The sequence below is a fragment of the Hipposideros armiger genome, unplaced genomic scaffold (assembly GCF_001890085.2).
Source record: "Hipposideros armiger isolate ML-2016 unplaced genomic scaffold, ASM189008v1 scaffold_74, whole genome shotgun sequence".
Taxonomy (NCBI): domain Eukaryota; kingdom Metazoa; phylum Chordata; class Mammalia; order Chiroptera; family Hipposideridae; genus Hipposideros; species Hipposideros armiger.
In genome coordinates this window covers 263,511-285,472 of record NW_017731424.1, presented here as the reverse complement: position 1 = coordinate 285,472, position 21,962 = coordinate 263,511, and the positions used below count along the sequence as shown (strand labels likewise).

Genomic DNA, 21,962 nt, shown 5'->3' with positions numbered 1-21,962 from the left:
TGGGATTCTGTGGGTAGACATGTCCCCGTGTTTATTGCTGATGCATTGGGCATCCAAGAAAGCAAGAATTTTCTTCCCATTTTCCCCAAATGCCCTGGAATTACTTTGATTTTTAAGGAAATGGAATGAGCATGATTGTTTTATGAGAGTGAGATTATAAAAGATGGTTTGTATTGTTATAACACATTTTACTATGCAGAACAAGTAAAGGAGAACAAAAATTACTTGTTATCCCTACTCTTTGAGAAAAGCCAATGTTAGTATTTTATAGTCTTTCTTTTCTGGTCTTATATCTGTGTGATATATGCATCTACAAAAAACAGTCTTACTTTGCATTCTGTTTAGCAGTCTGCTTTTTTCAGTAAACAATATACCAGAGTGCCAAAAAAATGTATACGCAGGACTTGTATTCATCTCTTGTTATCGGTATATATTGAGTATGACAAATTTAATACAGTTTTTTCCTTTCTTAAGATGTGTATACATATTTTTCGGCATCCTCTGTATTATGGTTATCTTTACATGTCAGTAGAGATGTATATTTTAATTGTTGCCCAAAGTGCTCTCTTATAGCACCATAATTTATTTATTCAGTGACAGATGGGTTATTTCTTGTTTTTAGTTATTATAAATTGTGCCATGGCAAGTCTTCTTATCCATACATCTTTACAGTGGACTTATTAGTTTCTTAGTTTATAAAAAAGGAATTCTAGGTTCACAGAACTTACACATTTTTAAGAGTTTGAATGTTTGAAATAGTCCTCTCACCAAGGAAAGTTATATTCTCACAAAACCTGTAATACTTTTCTAAATTTTTGCTGTTATTTGTTATGTGATGTAAATTTGTTACTATTTTATCCCCCAAAATAGAACTTATCTGGTGACACTCAGAAGGGTTAGAAGGAAAATGCCATGGGAAAAGGGCTGGACCTTAGGAAGGAAAGTGACCCTCCCCCTTGGACGTAGGGCCTTTGTCCATCATTCTGTAAATGCTGTACTAGTCAGGCTGTTTGATTTTTTAATTTTAATTTTTTAAGATTTTTATTGGGGAACAGTGTGTTTTTCCAGACCCATCAGCTCCAAGTCAAGTAGTTGTTTCAGTGTAGTTGTGGAGGGCACAGCTCCGTGGCCCATGTGGGGATCGAACTGGCAACCTTGGTGTTATGAGCACTGCGCTCTAACCAACTGAGTTAACTGGCCGCCCCCAGGCTGTTTGATTTGAACAGAAAGTGTTGACTTGGTAACTATATAACAAAACGTTTTATTCTTGTTGAAGGTAAAGTAGCTATAAAAGTGCAGCATTATAGTTAAATTTCAATAGCCAGTTTATTTCAAGTGTCTGGCTGTAACAAAGAAAATCTAAGGGGAATATTGTTGGTGTTCCCTGTGTTTGGAGGCCAATATCTATGACAGAAATACCTCTTATTTATGAATGTAGGAATGACAGGTGTATAGGATTTTCTCCTTTCCTTATGCAGGATTAATGGGATGTTTTTCTACTTGTGCTGACACCGAGTTACAGCTGAATTACTCCACTGACATGGTGACCAGTTCATATGCTGAATTAATTACTGATAGTAGATTGGCATACTGTGTGCAGTGGAAATAGTTCAAGGGTGACTTTCTCTTAGGGACTAAGAAAGCTTTAAATATTAGTTAAAAAGATTGTATCTGAGATAAATGGTTCACGATGTTTGAACACAGAATTTCAGTTTTGGAAGGGAGTGAAGCATTTGTCACCAGTGAAAAAGCACCATTTGGTGTGAATCCATGTAGCCCTGAGCAATTCCTGCATTAATAAAATTCGGATAAATGACCCTGCCTCATAGGCTGTTTGAAGAGTAAACGAGATAATCTGTGTAAAACATGGGGAATGCAATGCCTGACATGATAGCTCAATAGATGTTAGTTGCTGCTCCATCATCTCACCCACTGCCCCGTCCAGTGCTTGACTGCCCTTCAGTATTTAGGGTTCCTACCACTTGCCTTCTGTGAGTTAGTTCCTGGACACGTCTCCACATTTGGACAGCTCTTGGGGAAAGTTCCTTTGGTGCTAAGTTGAAATAGGCGTTCTGTAATGTTGACCTCTAGGCCTAGTTCTTCAAGTATAGGAAGAACAGCTCAGGGGGAAGCTTTGTTAGGCCGTAGGGCTCTCCCCTCCCCAGCGTAGCTTGCTTTTCCTGACTGGTTTTGTCCACACGTCCATGCCATTCTTGGCCCTCTGCCAGCTCTTCCTGAGCCTTCTATCTTTCTGCGCAAAACCACCACTACGAGGCTGTTTCCTAGGAAGACCGATTCCTGTGACAGGAGTAAGTCAAGTCCTTTCATGTCTTTTAGGCCATAACATTGAATCCTTTGCTCTGTTGTAGGGCACACCAATTTTCCTGTACCCGCCATTTTCATGGGTGTTTTCCTTATTATATGAAAACCTTTCTAAGTATCTAATGTTGCAGAGAAACGTATGGCATGTTCTCCACATACACTTGAGAGACATCCTGGCATCTAAACGTTGCTGAGAGTTGGCTGGATGGAGTGGTGTTTTGTTCAGGAAGCAACACCATTGGTGGTGTCACCTTTACATATGACGAATTAGAAAGGAACATAGAAAACTGGAGTCACCTAGAAGTCACTCTGGCTGCGCTGTCCCAGCTAGAACTCTGTCATTTGGGATGTGTTAACTTAGCTTCTCTGGCCTCAGTGTTCTCAAATAGAAAACTGCTGCAGGAACGCCTACCTCACAGGCTGGTTGTGAGGCTTTATGAGAGCACATGTAAAGGGTTTAGCACGAGGCTGGGTGCATAGTTGCCTCAAGAAGTGGTGATGCTTCCTAAGGAATTCTGCATGACAGAGCACATTCTTGTAAAAGGGTGTTCACAGATGAATGTAGGACTGATAGATTTTTCCAGTCATTAGAATAAACACGAACATGACGACCTGCTTTGTACTTTTGCTACAGCACTGTGCTAACGGTAAGAGATTCAGATATGAGTAGAGTGAAATCTCTGCGCTCATGCTCACAGTTAGTATGAGACAAAAACAAGTACACACTATCCCCACCCTCCCCCCCCCAAAAAAAAACCCTAGTTATTCTACTGTGTGATGTATTCTATGATGGCAAGTGAGTAAGAGTGTTTTGGGGTCATAGAAAAGGAGAGACACCTTTGCTAGTTCAACTTGACTGATAAAAGCAGTAATTGATGTACTTCTAGGTTACACTTCTGAGTTCTCAGAGTCATTAAAAAACTTTTATTATGGAAATTTCAAGCTGATAGAAAAGTGAGACAATAGCATAGGGAACCCTCCTATACCCATCATGCAGCTTCAGTAGTTATCAACTCATAGCCAGTCTTCTTTCTTCTTTCGTCTATATGTCCACACACCTGATCTCACTGACCTCAGATTATTTTGAAACTAATTCCAGTCATCATATCATTTATCTGTAAATATTTCAGTATGTAGTTCTAAATTACTAGGATTTTTCTTTTTGACATACACAGTAACAGGGTCACTTTATTTAAAGCTCATCTTTTTTTGGTCTTTTTAAACCTTCATATGATAGGTGTTTTAGATGCAGTGGTCATGGATTGTGGATATCAGGGCACAATCCCGAACTCCAGGACCATAAGGAAAATCATTAAATGAACAAGGAAAGGTTTTTAAAACGTTTATCCTTTGAAAGGGACAAATAAATTTGTTTATTAAAAAAAAAAAATCCTGTTTGGTGTCATGTGACCCGACTTGTTTTGGAAATGTGGTTGTGCTTCTTAAAGATATAAATGCCCTTTGAAACATGTTCTTCGCTTTTGAATCTAAGAAGTTAGTAAGTAGATTTCTATGTTACCAATTTAGCATTGGGATAATTTTTAAATGAAAAATTAAAGCACAATTTTTAATTTCTACTGTTCCCTCTTAGAAGAAGAAATAAAAACTGTCACTGATGGAGTATTCCTTATCAGAATTGGAAAAAATGTGATCTAGTGCTACCTAGCTAAGTTTATCAAGTTAGATGACAGGGCAGATTTTTACAAAATGTTTAGAAAATAAGTTTGTGCTTCTGTTTTTTTTTTTGTTTTTTTTTTGCTAGGCCTAAACCTTACTACCACGTAATAATTTTTCTTACTCTTTCATGAGCAAGAATGTTATTGAATAAAAAGTCAAATTCCTATGAAAAATGCAGAGTGTTTATGTTTTTGTTATGATAGTGGAAATACCAGATTGTGGCAGAAGATGTCAAGTATTAAGGCTAAAAAAAATTCAAAGTAATATTTGATGTTGTAAAAATTGTATAGGTCTCTTTTCTCTTTCCTTCACATTTTTGAAGAACCTACCTTGTAAACACAGTGATAAAATGCCAGGAATATTAGGATTTTAAGGAAATAATAGAGCCTATTATTTAAACTACAATATAAAAGGCAATTATATTGATGAAGAGCTACACGGGCTTTGTGTGTGTGAATAAACTTGGCCTGTGTTCAGCTTCTATTTGTTCTTCTGGCATAAACACATATTGTGTGTGATTCCAGTTTAATGGGGACCCGTTTGTATGCCAAGCAGCTGCATTTTAGGACCTATTGCGTGATTTCATAGCTCTCTGAAAATTGGTTCTATTCAGAACAAGAGATAGAAGACGAGAAGGGGGGTGGTGTGGAAGGGGGAGGGGGGAGAGCTTCAACACACAATCATTTCTTTTCAATTGGAGCCAGAAAGGTTGATGACAACATGACCATTGTGTTATAATGATAAGACCACTAAGGCATCTGTACCTCTCATCAAGGCTTTCACACAACAGCAGATACAATTTAATTCACTGCTCTGTCAGCAGTGCTGATACCATTATGCCGTCTGTCTCCACAGTTATAATCACTGTCCTCTGAGAAATGCAGTTGAAATGATCTTGAGCAGTCAAAGAAACTCTCAATTAAGGCTGCCACTTCCAATGTGTCAGATTGTGTCTTATGCACTTGGTACAATTTTCACTTCCAATCCTGTTTATTTACAATGTCTACCAGTAATTACGCTTAACGTGTCATTTAGTGAGGGGGGCCCCTGCCAAGCCGATTGTTGGGTGCTGCTGCACCATTGAGTGGGAGTTTCTCGAAGTCAATGCCATCAGCAGCTTTTAGGCCCTGATGGGATGCAGTAGTAATGTTGATAATGCAAGTATCGTGCTCATCAAGTCATAATTAGATGCCACTCAAATGTGCCACTTGTAATAACAGTGTTGATTCATGTTTTTCTCGGTGACTGCAACTACTAATTAGTTAAGTGGTTTTTGGTTGGCCTGCATTTGCTGCAGATTATTATTACCCCTGAAAAAATGTCAAGGTTAGAGATGTTTCTGGCCATTTAGTGCTGCTTTATGAATTTGAATATTAACATAATAAGAACTTTGGACAGAGTTAGGAAGTAATACATTTTTGTATTTAATTTGGAGAGAAATTTTTTCTCCTGAGTTTAATCATAATTGCAGGTTAATTAAGCTTAAATGAAGCAAAAGTAATCTCTCTTTGTGTTAACGTGAGCCCAGTGCTTTTTGCCTAACTTTGTTGGGTTTCACGTTTGGGTATCCTTAATTTTTCTTTTTTAAAGCCAAACAAATGTCAGTAAGTATACATGGCTATAGTGAAGTTTGAGATTTTTGAACATTTTCTTTTGCTAGGAATATGGGTGAAAGGAATGGGCATTTTTCTTACTTGATCTTCAGAATACAATTCGAGTTCTAAATTACTTTTTACTTTTAAATCTCAATTTATATAAACCAGCTACCAAAAAAATATCTGAAAATTCCTGTTTTTTAAGGGTTGGTAAAATATCCAGTAACATTTTTCTTCCTAGTCTCCCTGACAGGCTGTGATGCAAGAAGCAATTTATTAGCATCTATTTTCATCATCACATAATACATAAATCTTGTTGCTATACTTCTCTGCCCTTTATTTATTATAGTAACTACTTTGTCACGAATAAAGATTAATATTGCAAAACTTACCTTAGCTGCCACATTTTTGTTACAGTTATGAGGTCAACTTAAGCTTTAGTTTTTTAAATTTCGCATTAGCTAATGTGTTATATCCTGATGAGGAAAGGCAATCTCGTTTGTTACTTTTTATTTATGAGAGGTTCTTTTGTTTAAATTAGCGGTGATGTATACAGCTACATAGAAAATAGACACTTAAAAACATTCTAAGTAGCTTTCTAAAATGTGTATAACAGCAGTAAAGGTCCTTTGTTGTGTTCTTTTTTGTTTCTACATTCAAATATTAGCTAAGATTTAATGCGGGCAGCATCTTAAATTCTTTTTTCCATGATAGCTAAAGGCCTGGCTGGCTAAAGAATTGAAGTATTCTTAATCATGGGACAAGCTGTGTAGGCTCTGGAATAGCTGACTAATCTTTGAATGCTGAGACTTTTTCTCCCCCTCATTCCTAGTTTCTCACATGGTTATAGAGGAAGTTAATTTTATGCAGAACCATCTTGAAATTGAGAAGACTTGTCGAGAAAGTGCTGAAGCCTTGGCAACAAAGGTGAGACTATTCAAATTAAAGGAATTCTACCTTAGCTTTTAAATTTCCACTTGCTACTCTACTCGGTGGCTTCTATCCTATTTTTGCTTTCCTGGTTCTCTCATCTATTGTCTACTCTGATGATGAGGAAAGTTTTGTAAAGTCTCAGAATACTGGAATATGATTATGTAAATATCTGTCTTAAGGCAAAGGTTATTTTGATTTGTTAAAGGAGCATTTGTATATGTGTATTTCAGCATTTGTGCTTTTTGCCTATGAAACGTGGACCCAGGTTAGTCTGTTGAATTGGACTTTCCAAATGTGTATGCATTTGGTTAAAATGCTAACCAAGCTTCAAACTAACCTGGTGTGACATAAAAAAGTGGTGAGTGTTTCATGTTTGAATCAGATGAAACAGTCAGCTGCAAGCCGTACATTTCAGGTGATTATTTGCAAAAGCAAAGCATGCTAAGGGTGGCCTCCAGTGCTCTCCTGATTGCTGCTAGCTGATGAATTTACCAAGTGTGTAATTTTCTGTATTCTGTCTCATCAGAAGTACATTATTATTAAAGAATGTTTTTATCTCTGTCTTATGTATTTTGGGTTGTGTAAAATACATCTGAACCACTTATCAGAAAATGGATTACAGCAATTTTCAACCAAATTTCATTAGTAATGCCGGTTATGTTTCTTTCTCCTTTTCCCCCATCACATACCTCCAAAGTATTTCTCTGATGTGACTGACATTCTACAAGTCTGTGTGGCTACATGTGTGTATCCTCTCTCCCTCTCTCCCTCTCTCCCTCTCTCCCTCTCTCCCTCTCTCCCTCTCTCTCTCTCTCTCCCTCTCTCTCCCTCCCTCCCTCCCTCTCTCTGCATTAGCAGTGTGTTTGTTAGAGGTATTTGCTTAATTGTTTGCGTAATAACACTACATTAGGATTCATAGGATATGCAGTCAGAACCTAAGACTAGAAATATGTGTATTAACTTCTGTTATTTATCTAAAGAATACATAGCAATACAGGTGATTGCTTTAAAAACAGTAATGACGTGGGTGCTCTCACATCATTTCTTCTCGGCTGCACATCATGAGAGTTCACTGGTCCATAATACTGTGTGGATTCTCTTTTCATTTCCTTTTTTTCTTTCTTCCTTTGGAACAAGCAGAAACAAATATTGGGACCCTACCAGACGCCCTGAATCTTGTAGGGGCCAAGGGTAGTCTGTCTCTGTATTTCCTCTTGTTATCAGCAAGTATTCCTGATGCAATGGTACCTGCAAATGGAGAGCATTGACTGGCTCTCAGGACTGGGGAGTTCATGGAAACAGTGGTTTTATTCCTGGTTGTGTCACTTTGGGCATAGGTGACTTCGGGCAAGTTCTGTTCTCTGATCTGCCGTCTCATCGTAAGGGACAGGATGGACTAGTCAGTGTGGAGTGAGAAAGAGGCAGACTTCTTTTTCATTATGCACTTGAATCATTGATCCATATAATAATTAAAAAATCACTTTGTACCCCACCCCTCCTTTTAATTTAACTGGTGGCTTTGAACAAGAGAATTCGCCTCTCTGAGCTACAATGGTCTTGTCCTCAGGGTCAGGGTAGACGAGGATTGATGTTTGAAGAGTCCCCCAGCCTCGCTGACTCTGGGAGTGTGGCCCAGGCAGATGTGTGCTGAACAGCTGCCAGCTGACTGTTGTATCCATCCTCGGCTGTGAACCACTATTTTACTAATCTATAAGATCATTTTTACAGTTACCTTGACAATAGGATCCTTAACTTGTTCAGTTTATTGTCTATTCTTTAAGAAGTCTTTTTGGACTTCTGGACAAATGGCTTGTTCTTAAGGATACACTATGAACTTATGGGGCTTGGAGCAAAAAAAACCAAAACAAACTAAAACACCTATTCAGTCAAACACTATAGATATTCTCATTGGATGTGGCAGATACAACAGCTTTGACTGCAAAGTTTAGAAACTTCATTATGTATGATCAATACATGATAATAGCATATCCTAATTTAGGTATTATTGTCATTTTTGAAATTATGCTCCATTTTCTGAGCAATAAAGTTTCTGTAAATCTTATTTTTATAAATCTTTGCTCTCAAATTAATGACAAATAGGATGTTTAATTCTTATAATTCAATTTGACTACATACTTTTTTTAAAAGCAAAAATGGATACTTTGCTTTTTTAAAATGTGTAGGTTAAACTGATTAGTATAGACCAGTTAGTTAAACCTTATGGTCCAGTTCTGTTCAACTTACTTATTTTGTATCTTTAAATATTTATTAAACTGTGTGCAATGTAAAAACACCATTTAAATTAGAATATAAAAGATTCTGTCACTGCAGGATTATAAAAGATTTATTTTTGCCCTGTGACTTAGAGGCTCCAAAAAAAAAAAAAAAGCATGCCATTAACCTATATAATTTGATGAATGACAACTGCAATGAAATAGCCAAAATTTGTAAATTCGGAGTTTTCAAAAGTGTTCACTTAGTATAATCATAGGATCTAATGATATAAATCTTATATTTCTTCTTTGAAAATGTGAAAACAATGTTTCAGAGAAGACTTGAAATTTTCTGTCCCTTTTTCTTGAGTTAGTAACTTTGTTAAAAAGAGTAGTTGTATCACAGCCAGAGAATAGCTGGTGTGTTTTGGTGCCTAATTTGATAGAGGCATCGAATTATTTTTGAGGCCAGAACTCTTAATTATCAGGTTTTTAAGTATTACTGTGATGGTGGCCTGGGGAAGTGAAATATATTAAGCACCAGATGGCAAAAATTAATATTTTCATTTTTTCAGAAGTATCCTGGAGGAAATAAAAAATGCACAAACGAATGCCTTGGTTAAAGAAAACTAGCTGATAAAAGATTTCCAAAGGAAAACTAGACACACAAACTAAACTTTTAATAGCTAACACTTACTGAATTTTTACTATGTTAGTCACTGCATTAAACACTTTATATGTAATACCTCATTTTATCTTCATATTATGGATAGAGACTATTTTTATCCTTAGTTTGCGGATGAGAAAACTGGGACACTGAAAGATTAGGTTTTTCTAGAAGCAGAGATAATTTGCTGTTGAGATGGTTCTTAGCTCTGCTATTCTCATTTTATAGAAATGTGTACTAATTGCATTACTCTAAGTCAGTGATTCTCAGTGTTGATATACATTAGAATGACATGGGAATCTCTGAAAAAATACTGTGCTGGGCTCCACTGCCAGAGATTTTGGTCTGGCTGTGCATTTGGATTTTTCAAAAGATCTCTAGAGATTCTAATGTGAAGAGTTGGAAGCCATTTGTTTAAATATCAGGAGGCTGAATTACAGATTCAGTCTTGAGGTTTTTTTTATTTTTTTCTTCAATTGTTATTTTTTCCCTAACATTCAGAAAACATGGCATTGTTTGAGACTTGACAAGGCTTTTTGAGCCTCTAGCGCTATGCTCCAGCATTCATGGTTCAAAGACACCCTCTGCCCCCAACAGTGCTTACTTGAATTTTCCATTTTAAGGAAGAGGGGTTGGGAAACCATGGGCCTCGTGTCTTATTTCTGATCCTCTAATGTAATCTGGGGAGCTGAACGCCGGAGCAGTGGGTTGGGGACAGGGAATAAAGCGCTGTGTCTGATTCCCAAAATAGGGCTCACCAGATTTCCCAGGAAGAATCCATGAAGGGCTCATAGCCATTTCTGAGAGGTTCTTCCTGATTCTCCAGAGAGGTCAAGAAACCCCTTGTGCTCCACACCAAGCTACTTGAGACATATTTAGATTCACTCTTATTGGGGTAAGAATTCAGTCTCCCAGATTGAAATGGGCTGGGCTTTCCCTGAGAGAAACCCTGAGGGATCCCAATTATGATCACAAATGAAGGACCAAAGCCTGACAAGGACCAGACGAAACATCTTATTGTGGTGTAAGGTTTACAGTAGGGAAGGGCAGTTTGCTTTCCAGGGAATTGTATTTCTATTTGTATTTGTTTCCAATGCCAATTATTAAATTTGGAACTTGTCTTGATGGTCAATGGCCCTTAAAGGAAATACGTTTGCATTTCTATATCTTACATTTTACATGAGAGAAATCAATCTTCTACTTTCATAGGCTCCAATAAGAGAAAACCTTTTATTTCTTTGTCTTGAGAAAACACAACCAAAGCCATATTTTCTTCCTGTGGTCTTGGGACCACGTGCAGTCTGTGTGTGTGTTTTGTCCTGACATTTATATGCACGTAAACAGATGAGCTAAAGAAGGTAATGATAGTGGAGTAACTAAAAACCAACTCATTTCTACATTAAGGAGTAACAAATACAGTAACGAATTAGGATTCTTTTTCTCTGTTGTGTATTCAAATTCTTTTTAAAGAGATAATGGAAACATATCTTGAACTTTCTTCTATTGTGTATTATTAGAACTCTGTACAGATTGAAGCACATCTTGAGCTAGCTTCAGCAAGAAAGGAAACAAAAGTAGAATTTGTTGCAGAGGGATTGGAGAGTCCCATAGAATCTGTGAGCCAGGAGCGTTTCGGGAATGGGCTGAAGCCTGTGGGAAACCCCATGTCCTTTGCTTTTCTCTGCCTCACTCTACACATCAGCTCCATGTCGGCTTTGCTTAGACTACCTTCCTCGATGCCTCAATTCAGTACTGGAATGTGGTTGCCAACAGCCTCTGTACATCTAGATGTATGGAAAGAACTCATCTGTCTGTTCCAGTCTCCAGATTTCTAGAGAAGGGATCTGATTGGCCAGGATTGGGTCTTATGCCTAATTCCTGGACTAATTAGCTGTGGCCAGAGGGATGAGGTGTGTTTCGGGGGAACATGGCAGTTCCACAGAAATCACGTGGAGCAAAGAGGCGTACTGGCTGGCAGTGTCCAGAAAAGGGGGAGCGCTGGGCAAACATTTAACAGGTGTTCATAGCACAGCATCAAAGAAAACATTCACTTGAAATAAAGTGCCTTAATTAAGGCAATCAAATTGATATTTGGTTTCATCTATGCTGGTGTTTTATCTTCATTCTTCTTATATTTCTTACCAGTGGTAACTAGCATTCTCACGTGCTACTGGCTATAATCCTGGCATCAGGTTTTCCTTAAAGTAATAAATTTACTATTAAGAAGTGTAAGTAAAACCTTATTTAATGAATCCTCTAATTGTTATTTCATCCTGTGACTGTTGATGACTATGTAAGACAAAAGAATACACTTCATTTGTCTGTTGTTAAAAATCCCAGACACTCAATGTGACGTCTGTTAAAAATAACCATTTTTCTATTTTGCGTTAGCTAAATAAAGAAAACAAGACTTTGAAAAGGATCAGCATGCTATACATGGCCAAGCTGGGACCAGATGTAATAACTGAAGAGATCAACATTGACGATGAAGATTCGACTACAGAACCAGATGGGGCTGCCGAGACTTGTGTCTCAGTGCAGTGTCAGAAGCAAATCAAAGGTGGGACTCTTGGCTTAATTACTGAGCATGTTTTCGATAATGTATTCCAGCCCTGGTTGCACATTGGAATCACATGAGACCTTTAGAAAATACTGATGCCTGGGTTTTACCTCGAAAAAACTCTGACTTAAATGTCCTAGGGAGTAGCGTGGTTAAGAACCGTGATAGGGAAAACCATCTGTGCTTTACGAGTTGCTTTCTCGCTTGGGAGTAGGCACTTTTGAAAGCCTTGTCTGGACAAACTGCCAGGTAGTCTATAAACTTCTTAAGAATGTGGACTATGTGTTAAGATAGTTATGATGAAATGAAAATGAAATGAATGAAAAGATGAATAAAAATATATTCAGCCAACACCTCCTGGTTGCCTGGTTCTCTGTAGGAATCTTTGGGGAAGATTTCTTCCTAAATTGGTTATTGTCTGCCCTCAAAGAAACTCTCATCTGATGGAGGCAATGAGCTGTAAACAGTATGCAGCATTCAGCAGCTCTGTTGGCCAGCAAGAGTGCTGTTAGGCAAGATCACATGATCCATCCATTAAATACACATTAATTTTATTCACACACACACACACACACACACACACTGTTTATTTTAAGATGTAGGAAGGCAGGTTTTGATTCCATAACTGTTGGGGCACATGTCAAAAGCAGTACTCATTAATTTGTTTCATAAACAGAATTTCAGTTGCAAGTATAAAGAAGAAAGTACTGTGAACCCTCCTCCATATACATGGGTTCCACATTCACGGATTCAACCAACCATGGATTGAAAATATTCAGTAGAAAAATGTTACGTTGTGGCTGACTTGTACTATGGGGATAGGTGTACAATGGGTGTATCTTTATTGAACATGTACAGACTTTTTTTTCTTTTTGATAATTTCCTAAACAATACTATTTCCAAAGCATTGACATTGTCTTAGGTATTGTATCTGGAGATGATTTAATGTGTACAGGAGGATGTGCTTAAGATGTATGCAAACACTATGCCATTTTATATAAGGGACTTGAGCATTCACAGTTTGGTATCTGAGGGTGTCCTGGAACCAATCCTTGCGAGTATCGAGGCTGACTGTATAAAGAACATCATCTTTACCTGACCCTCTACTCCCTTAACCTAAAACCAAATGATATTTATGTTGGTGGGGAGAGAGAAGTTTAATAATTTTTTTTGTGTTCACAATTCTCCCTTCTGTTAGGTCTTGAATGGCATGGTCTTTGTTCTTCCTTTAGGATTAGCCAGCCATTAGAGAAAGTGATTCTGAAATAAATCTCTGAGAACTCCTTTAAGCTGCATTAATGTAAAAAGTTTGATTTAATTTGTAAAATTTACCTGGTTATACAGCAGGATTCTTATTGTCCTTGAAGAAGGGTAAGAAATTAAAAGTAGTTGGAAACTTAAGTGGCAAAACCATAAGGCTGGGTGTAAATTTAAGTCTTCTGTGCTAATCCATATGTACATTTTTAACATTTGTGCAGTAAAAGTAACTTTAACACCAGAAGCTTTTGCACTTAACACTTGCTAATATTTTCAATCTAGTAACACAGTTCTCATTAAATCCCAATAATAAGGAATGTGAAATAAATTAAGAAACAAAACACCCACACCTCTGGAGAGAAAATTACTAGAATTAACCCTTTTTCAAATAGGTTATATTTTGAGTCAGTTCGAATAATGTTGAAGGGCTATAAATTGGCAGCAAATCAGGAATTTTTTCTTCAAATCAAAATTTCCAAATTATGAACTGTTCAAATGTTTATATTGTATTGTGACAAGAGCCCATGACCATTATAAAATAAAAAAGAAATTAGTACAGTGCCTTAATTTGTTTTGCTGAGAGCTTAAAAAATTTTACTCCTGAAATGCCAGATTGTTTTCTCAAATGTGGGTTTGATAGAATATAAAGAAAACGTGATCTGCTACGTTGAACATCGTGAGATTGCTTGATTAATACAAAATTATCAATAACGATGGCTGTGTTGGGGGGCATGGAAGTGAGATTTCCATTTTCCTTTTAATTGTTAAATAACCTTGACCATACATGGCACATAGATTGGCACGTTCGATTCTTTTGACAACATTGATTTCTTCTTTTAAAACGAGGTTTCTTTCGGTTCTTTTTTTTTCTTTTTGTACAAATGCAGAACTTCGAGATCAAATCGTATCTGTTCAGGAGGAAAAGAAGATGTTAGCCATTGAGTTGGAAAATCTGAAGAGCAAACTTGGAGAAGTAATTGAAGAGGTATGTATCTTAGGCCTGAAATGCAAAGCCTGCAGTATTTTCAAGGTGTTTGGGGACCAGCCATGTTAACGTGTTGGTATTGAAAGCTGGTTTCTGACACGAGAACCATGTACCAATTTTATTCTTCCCTTTCCCCAGGGTTTCAGATACACAAAAAGGAATAGACAATGAGATCATGAACATTTATATCCATCCCTTCTATCTAGCTCAATAAATAAAACACTAAAATAGCATTGGGGGGTCCCCTCTTGCCCCTTCATAACTCACTAGATGAGGCAAATTTGTAAGAATATCTGCAATTTCAGTCATACACTTTATTGCTGCTGGTGAAGCAGCCTTTTCCCTCTGCAGAGGAGTGGCTGGCTTGGTTGGAAAAGGCTATATCCTGTACCTCCAACAGCGGCATAGATGATAGGTCGATGGCAAAATGGGTTCAGTGGGTATTTGGAGAATCTTTTTCCTTTTGAATTGTCTTTAAGAGCAGGAGTAGGTAATTGCCTTTCTTTGCACGAGGCTTCAAGGATCCCCCTTTAAACCGCAGTCTCGATTTAACTTGCGTCGGTGGTTTTCAGGTTCTGTAACCCAGAGCTTCTTCCCAACTGATGTGCTGTACATAGCACTTTGATGTTCCTCGGAGGGCTCACACGTACGCCAGGGATTGATCCCTTCAGCAAACAGCCTCATCCAGTCACCCGGTTCCCATACACTATCATCATTTTCTTAGGGGCCATAATGTGGAAAAGGCTGGGAAGCGGTGCCCACCAACCTCCCGCCCCAATTGCTCTGCCTGATTGTGGCAGGACGTCCTAATGAGTGGGAAGAAGGATGATGATCTGTTGGAAATGTCATTAATATCGGACAGTGTAGAGCAGTTACTGATCAAAACCCAAACCAAAATGCAACTTACCCTAAAAGAAATCCGTTCACACACTGTCCGGAAGTGCTGATAGACTCAGAGTCCCTTTCAGGGCCACTATCTTAGTTTGTTTTTTGAATGTAACCATAGGAATGAGACAAGAAACACATTCTGGTGCACTGTAGTCCTCAGTTGTGATTATTTATGGATGATTCTCTCCCCTTTTGCTTAGAGGTATTATTGGAAGCCATTTCAGAAGTTAGTTTTATTATGACTATTTCAGATATCTGACAAGTATAAAAACCAAAATAATGGACATCCGTATGCCTACTATCTAGCTTAATACCTAAAACATGAAGGTAGGCTTTCTCTCCATAATTGCTTTCTCTTTACTCTCTGCCCTGTTTCCTCAAACAACCATTATTCTGAACTTGGATTTTATCTTTTTTTTTTTTTTTGGTGGGGGGGGAGACCCGTTTTTTTATTGTATAGTGTTTGAACTTTTTTATCATGTACATGGATTATTTCCACAATTAAAATCTTTTTTTTTTGCTATAATAATGGAGTATTTATTACAACTTTAGTATAGCCATGTATTACTTATACGGATTTTATCATTTTTGATGTATGAATTTGTATTATAGTTTAATACATAGCATTATAACTGTTTTTAAACTATGTAAAATGTATCTACTTTTTAAATTCCACATAATGTATTTGAGATTTGTCCACTTTGATATGTGTAGCTTTACACTCTTTTTTTTTAACTGTCCTATGATATTCTCTTCTATTGATAGTTGCCAAAAATTATTTCAGTTATTTAAGTTTTGGGGAAGATTATCATATGTATTTTATTTAAGCCAAAAGTCATCAAAGTTGAAACTTTTTTATTTTACAAATTCATGTGTGTTTTACTTAAGCCAAATATCATCAAAGCTTAAAATGAATACCAAAATTGAGTGTGAGATTTCTGATTAACTGGTCCATATGTTTTCTGGGTGCTCTTTAGTTAGATTTTGGCACTAAAAATATCAATCATTTACACTGACCAGCTAGAACACTACCATATTTAGGGACCAATGTCAATGCCATTTGGAATATGTAAATAAACTCTACCAAATTTACATCCTAACTTTAATAGCTACTTTTGAGTCTTTAAGAGGAGCTTCAATGAAAGCCTAATACATTGAAGCCAATTACTATCTTAAATTGTTAACTTCTTGTTGAAAGTTGAGCAGCAATTTGAGTATTACACGTTATCATATGTTATGTTTTACAATTTTGGGTGTTTTTTCCCCTCAAAATCTCACATTTTTAGGTAAATAAAGTTAAACAAGAAAAAGATGTTTTAAATTCAGAAGTTCTTGAACAGAGAAAAGTCTTAGAAAAATGCAATAGAGGTATGTGCATCCAGTCTTTTTTTCTCTATTATATATGTAATCTATTTTTGTTTACATATAGTTTTGTGTTGTTTTACACCTGTGCCTAAAGATTTTTGTAGCAAGAATCTTCTCTATATTGTGTTTTCCTAACTTCTAACAATGAGTCTCTCTCTCTTTTCTATTTTATCACTCAGCCGTAGAGTCTTGGGACATTTAAAAGTGCTTTTACTTGAGGAACTCATGACCTACTCATTTTGAAATGTAAAACCTTAATACTGATCAGTCCTACATGTGTTTTGGGACCATAGCCCTATGGGCTATCCCCTCAGTCTTTATGTATTTGGTAGGTCATTTAGTAAACCTCTCTTCAGAAGAGATTAGGATATCTACATAAATACAGGCAACATGATATGATAAAATTTTAAATTAAGAGGATGTGGAAAATGTGACAAAGGGAAGGTGAGAGTATATATTGAAATACAGGGTGTATACTTGCTCTGAGGTCTTACCCATTTCTTGCCTGTGTGCCTGAAATCTAGGTCTGAGATATGTAGGGGCCAGTATGATGCTCTCAGGATCATCTCACAAATTCATGATCATTTATACCAGCAGTTCTCAACCTGTGGGTCACGACCCCTTTGGGGGTCGAACGACCCTTTCACAGGGGTCGCCTAAGACCATTGGAAAACAAAAAGATACTTACATTACGATTCATAACAATAGCAAAATTACAGTTATAGAGTAGCAACAAAAATAATTTTATGGTTGGGGGTCACCACAACATGAGGAACTGTATTAAGGGGTCGCGGCATTAGGAAGGTTGAGAACCGCTGATTTATACGAATCACGTAAAAATGAACCTCTTGATCAGGAGAAGCAGACCTGGTCTCTTGGTGAGGAGGAAATTTCTCTAAAGGCTACTTCTAAGAAAACTGTGTAGTTTGATCTTACTTGTAAAACACAGCAGCAGCAGGTCTCATGGGGCTGTTTCTGTGTACCCTGGTTTAGGACAAGGGAGTAATGCCAAATTTTAGTTCTGCAGACATAATTCTAAGGGAGGGGACTTACTTTGCTCTGTGTTGTTTTTGTTTTGTTTTGTTTTCTTCCTTGCTTCAGCCATTCTCTTTCCTAATTCACAAGGTATAAACACTAAAAGGAAACCTTTCTGACGCAGGGCCTTCCCTGGTGTTCACAGTAATTCTCCGTTATTGTATCCTTCATGACATGAGATGTTTGAATAAATAAAGGACCTTGTAGTTAAGCATGGGAGATACACGAGATTGTAGTGTTTTTCCAGTTCTTTCTACATTTAAGAAGATAGACATGGTGTAGAAGAAGTTTCAGTCTTGATGCACTGCTGTGCTAGAAAAAGGGCTCTACCCGGTTGGTCACATGGCTCTTGCCTTCAGAGAGCCCCCATCTAGGAAGAGAGGGAGATTATATAAATAAATACATGACTAGGACCAACCTAATTTCTCTTACAATCCAAGTGAAAAGCACCAGGACATAGGAAAATTAACTTTTTATTATAGTGTTCTGGACGTAGAAAAGAGAGTCAATTATCTTGCCCCGGGTTTCTTCATATAGTCGTGGTCTTCTTTGTTTTCTCCATGAAATTTCTTTTTTTAAGTCAGTTTGAAAAATCATTTAGCTCCCAGGGACCTATAATCACATCACAAACCACCACTTGGCATTGCTTTACTTGTATAAGACTATTAGCCTTTCCTCCGAGTTAGGCAGTAGATTTACAGAGTGTAGAGTTTGAAATTCTATGTCATTGCGGCAGCAAACCAGTCCTTAGTCAGTTAGCACTGAAGGGCCCTGGCCGAAGGCTGTGTGGAAGCAAACATTAGGGAGCTTTTTGGAAGACTGGATTGATGTGACTCAGCTCAGGCGAGAAAGGGCCTCGCCAGCGGATGGAGAGACTAGAGTTATACCTGCCTGTGTTTGTAACTAGTGTCTAAAGGGGGCCGCCGCTCCCTCTGCCCTGTCTATATCATCATTTAACAAAACAGACCACAAAATCTCAGAAGGTAGCACCTGTGTTGCTTTTCTTTGGTAGGACATTCCCTTTGAAGATTTCTCCCTGACAGTGACTCTTTAATTCAGAACTCGGACTCTGGGCCGGAATGGATCAAAGGCTGTTTCCCTTCTTTGTGAACAGGGAGAACACTTAAAAATAACGTATGTTTTTCTTTTTATTCAGCTAATATGCTTTTTTGGTGGAGAGTATAGATTCATACAGGAAAAGGAAAAAAAAAATCTCAATCTTTCCAGTCAGAGATCAGTACTATTAACATTTTAGTGTATATTTTTCCAATCTTAAAAAAACTTTACATATGCATTACATTCCTTGTTAAATATGTTTATAGCGTATATGGAAGACAAAGAAAATAACAGCAAAAGGAATATTTACCCATTGGTAGCTTACAAGCCCCTGAGAGCTCTTTCTACTCGTACCCTTCCCATGGACTTTTATCATTTGTTTATAGTTTTGCTAAATGCGTACGTATCCGCAAAGAGCATATTGTTTAATTTTGCATGTTTTTGAGCTTCATGTCAATCGCATCATTTTGCGTATGTCCTTCTGTAGCTTTTTGTGTTTGTGAGGCTCATCCACATTGAAGGGCTTTGCTCTGCTGTGTCTGTTTTCACTGCTGTGTAATATGTCCTTGTGTTTATACCAAAGTTCATTTTTCCAGTATCCTCTTGGTGGACATTGAGGTTTTTCCAGTTTTTTTTGCTATTATAAGTCATGTTGTTATGAAGAGTATTATGCATGTGTCTAAGAGTTTCACTAAGATATATGCCAAATGTAAAATTTTATCTTCAGTTTCACTACATAATGCCAAATTTAATTTTTAAACAGATTTATAAGTTGACACTCCTGTTAGCAGTGTATTTGTTCCCATTGTTCTCTTTCCTCTTCAAACTTGATACGCACTTTTTAACTTTTGCCAGTTGCCTTTTAAGGCATCTGCTTTTTCCCTTCTGTTTTCCTGGTTACTAACGAGGGTATCTTATCACATGTTTCTCAGCCTTTTGGACATGTCTCATCTTCTGTGAAATGCCTTGCTGATGTGTTTTGGGTGTGGCTTTTAAAAAACAAAAAAGAACTCATTCAAAAAATGATGAATGCCTTTGCATTCAATAAATATACTTGTACGATATAATTTTGGTGGCCAAATAATATTTCTTGTACATACCATTCTTCACTGGCCCTTCCATGTTGGACTGCCTAGATTATTTTACTGTTCTCAGCAACAATGCAGAGAGCATCCCAGCAACTACATCTCCGTATCTTTTCATGATTTATTCTCTAAATCATATGTTTCTAAAAGTGGAATCGTTGAGCCAAAGAGTATGAACAATTTTAGATTTTTGACTCATGCTGCCCTCCAAAAAGGTTTTATCAATTTGTATTCCAACCAGCAATGGTTGAGGGTGCTTAGATGCCTGTATAAAGAATCTTTCAACACTATTTTTCATCCATATTCCTGGTAATCTGTATGGCATATTGTCCGTTTTCTTTTCCTTGTCTTCTTAGTGTCCATGTTGGCAGTAGAAGAGTATGAGGAAATGCAGGTCAACTTGGAACTGGAGAAGGACCTTCGAAAGAAAGCAGAATCCTTTGCACAAGAGGTACATTTTCTGCAGAGACCTATTTTTTATTTTATTTTATTTTTAAAGATTTTATTGGGGAATTGGAGGAGGGGAACAGCCAAGATGTTGTCCTTCAATCTTAGTTGTGGAGGGCACAGCTAGCTCAGCTCCAAGTCCAGTTGTCATCCGGCCACCCATTGGCAGCTTGCGGCTGCTTAGCTCAAGGTGCCATGTTCAATTTTAGTTGCGGGTGGGTGTAGCCCACCATCCCATGTGGGAGTTGAACCAGAAACCTTGTTGTTAAGAGCACGTGCTCTAATCAGCTGAGCCATCCTGCCACCTGTTGGCAGCTCAGCGGCAGCTCAGCTCAGGCAGAGTTCACTGGCCTATGTGGGAATTGAACCAGCAACCCTATTGCTCAGAGCTCTTAACCAACTGAGCCACTCGGCCGGCCCCCTAGTTTTATTTTTAAAAGAACTTGGCAGATGACACACCAGAATATTTTTTGAGGTTGAATAATAACTTATTACTTTGAATTAAGGGTCAGCTGATTTAGGGAGGCACTGAACGTTGTGTCAGAAGATCTGGGTCCAGATTTTGCCATGCCAGTCAGTTACCAGGTGTATGACCTTAATTCAGCCCCTTAGCCTCTGGGGGCTTCACGTTCACCATCTGTAAAATGGGTGACGATATGCACCTAGCCAAGTGGATTTTACATTCAAATGGCATGATTTTTCAAAGGTATTTTATAAACTCTAAAATGCTACAGAGGGGAAAGAAATTATATTTAGGGATGCCTCTACCTTGTGACGGCTTGAGTGTAGGATTTTTGGATGTTTCAGATAGCCTTACAAGTGAATCTAGGTTCATCTTGATATGCCATCTCCAGTAGCAGTACCATGGAATTAGCATTTCTCTTTGGCTACTGCACAGTGCTGTCATTATGTGAGCTGATTCTTCCACTTGCTGTGGAAACATTGCCATGTTGTACATCCATTATCTCATCCTTTCGCCAGTTAGAGATAAGCTCTGAGCGTCTCGTGTTCCGGCTTACCTTTGTTGACATCTAGTCTTTGGGTGTTCCATGTCTCTGGGATTGGTTTCCAGGGAAATGATGAGGTACCAGTTGGCTGAACTGGAACAGCTCATGTGGGGAGCTGACCTGCAAGAATAGTCCATCATGGATAAATATTTTGAATCTTTGTATATACTGTAAGTTGAAGGAGAGTAGCCAAGGAAATGTAAAACATTCTTAGGGGGAAGTATCCACAGGATACAAAGAAGACAAAACGTGGGGTTATGCAAATGACATTTGAAAATCAAATTGATGGTTTTGTGCACGAGTCTTTCTGTGCTTGAATATAGCTGTGCTAGCAGTGAACTCCATAAAAGGTTTAGCCCAAGAAGATCTGATTTGAAATGCTATGATTCACTTTATTCAGAGAGCTTAATGAAAGGTGAGGAAATATTGTTCTCTTATTACTTGGAAGAAAGAAAAAAGAGAATTGGAGTGTGTCACACAGCCCTTTGGAAAAAGCTGCAGCAATAGAAATATTGGAACTAAATAAACAGTTGAGGCAGATGGAGAGTAGAGATAATGTGAAGACACCTCCATCGCAAAACTGAAAAGGTCGGCTAATTTTTGACCTGAATGCCAGGGTCTTATTTTGAGAGACATTTTCAGTTTTCCATCTGTTGTTTGTCAAATGCTGTTAGAATACAAAGCAGCTCAAAGAAAGCTTGAAGGCCATGCAATAGCAGAGAAGATAGATGGAAGAAGCAAGATTCCACTCGGAATATGAAAATGAATGATTTCCTCTAGATTTGATTTACACCATAGTGAGAAGAAAACTAGTTTTTAAAATAAAGCTACATTAGAGCCAATCTATCTTTTCTTTTGCATGGTTTACAA

The 21,962-nt window shown here is 37.6% G+C and overlaps 1 protein-coding gene across 6 annotated transcripts in view; it reads left to right on the top strand.

Moving 5' to 3' along the window:
* SHTN1 (shootin 1) overlaps positions 1-21,962 on the top strand; it is a 95,665-nt gene that overhangs the window by 25,963 nt on the left and 47,740 nt on the right. For all 6 annotated transcript variants that reach the window (XM_019642980.1, XM_019642976.1, XM_019642978.1 and 3 more), the window contains 5 exons: positions 6,427-6,521; positions 11,799-11,967; positions 14,112-14,209; positions 16,384-16,465; positions 19,995-20,089. In XM_019642980.1, coding sequence (XP_019498525.1) covers positions 6,427-6,521; positions 11,799-11,967; positions 14,112-14,209; positions 16,384-16,465; positions 19,995-20,089 — 539 coding nt within the window. The remainder of the gene's footprint in view (positions 1-6,426; positions 6,522-11,798; positions 11,968-14,111; positions 14,210-16,383; positions 16,466-19,994; positions 20,090-21,962) is intronic.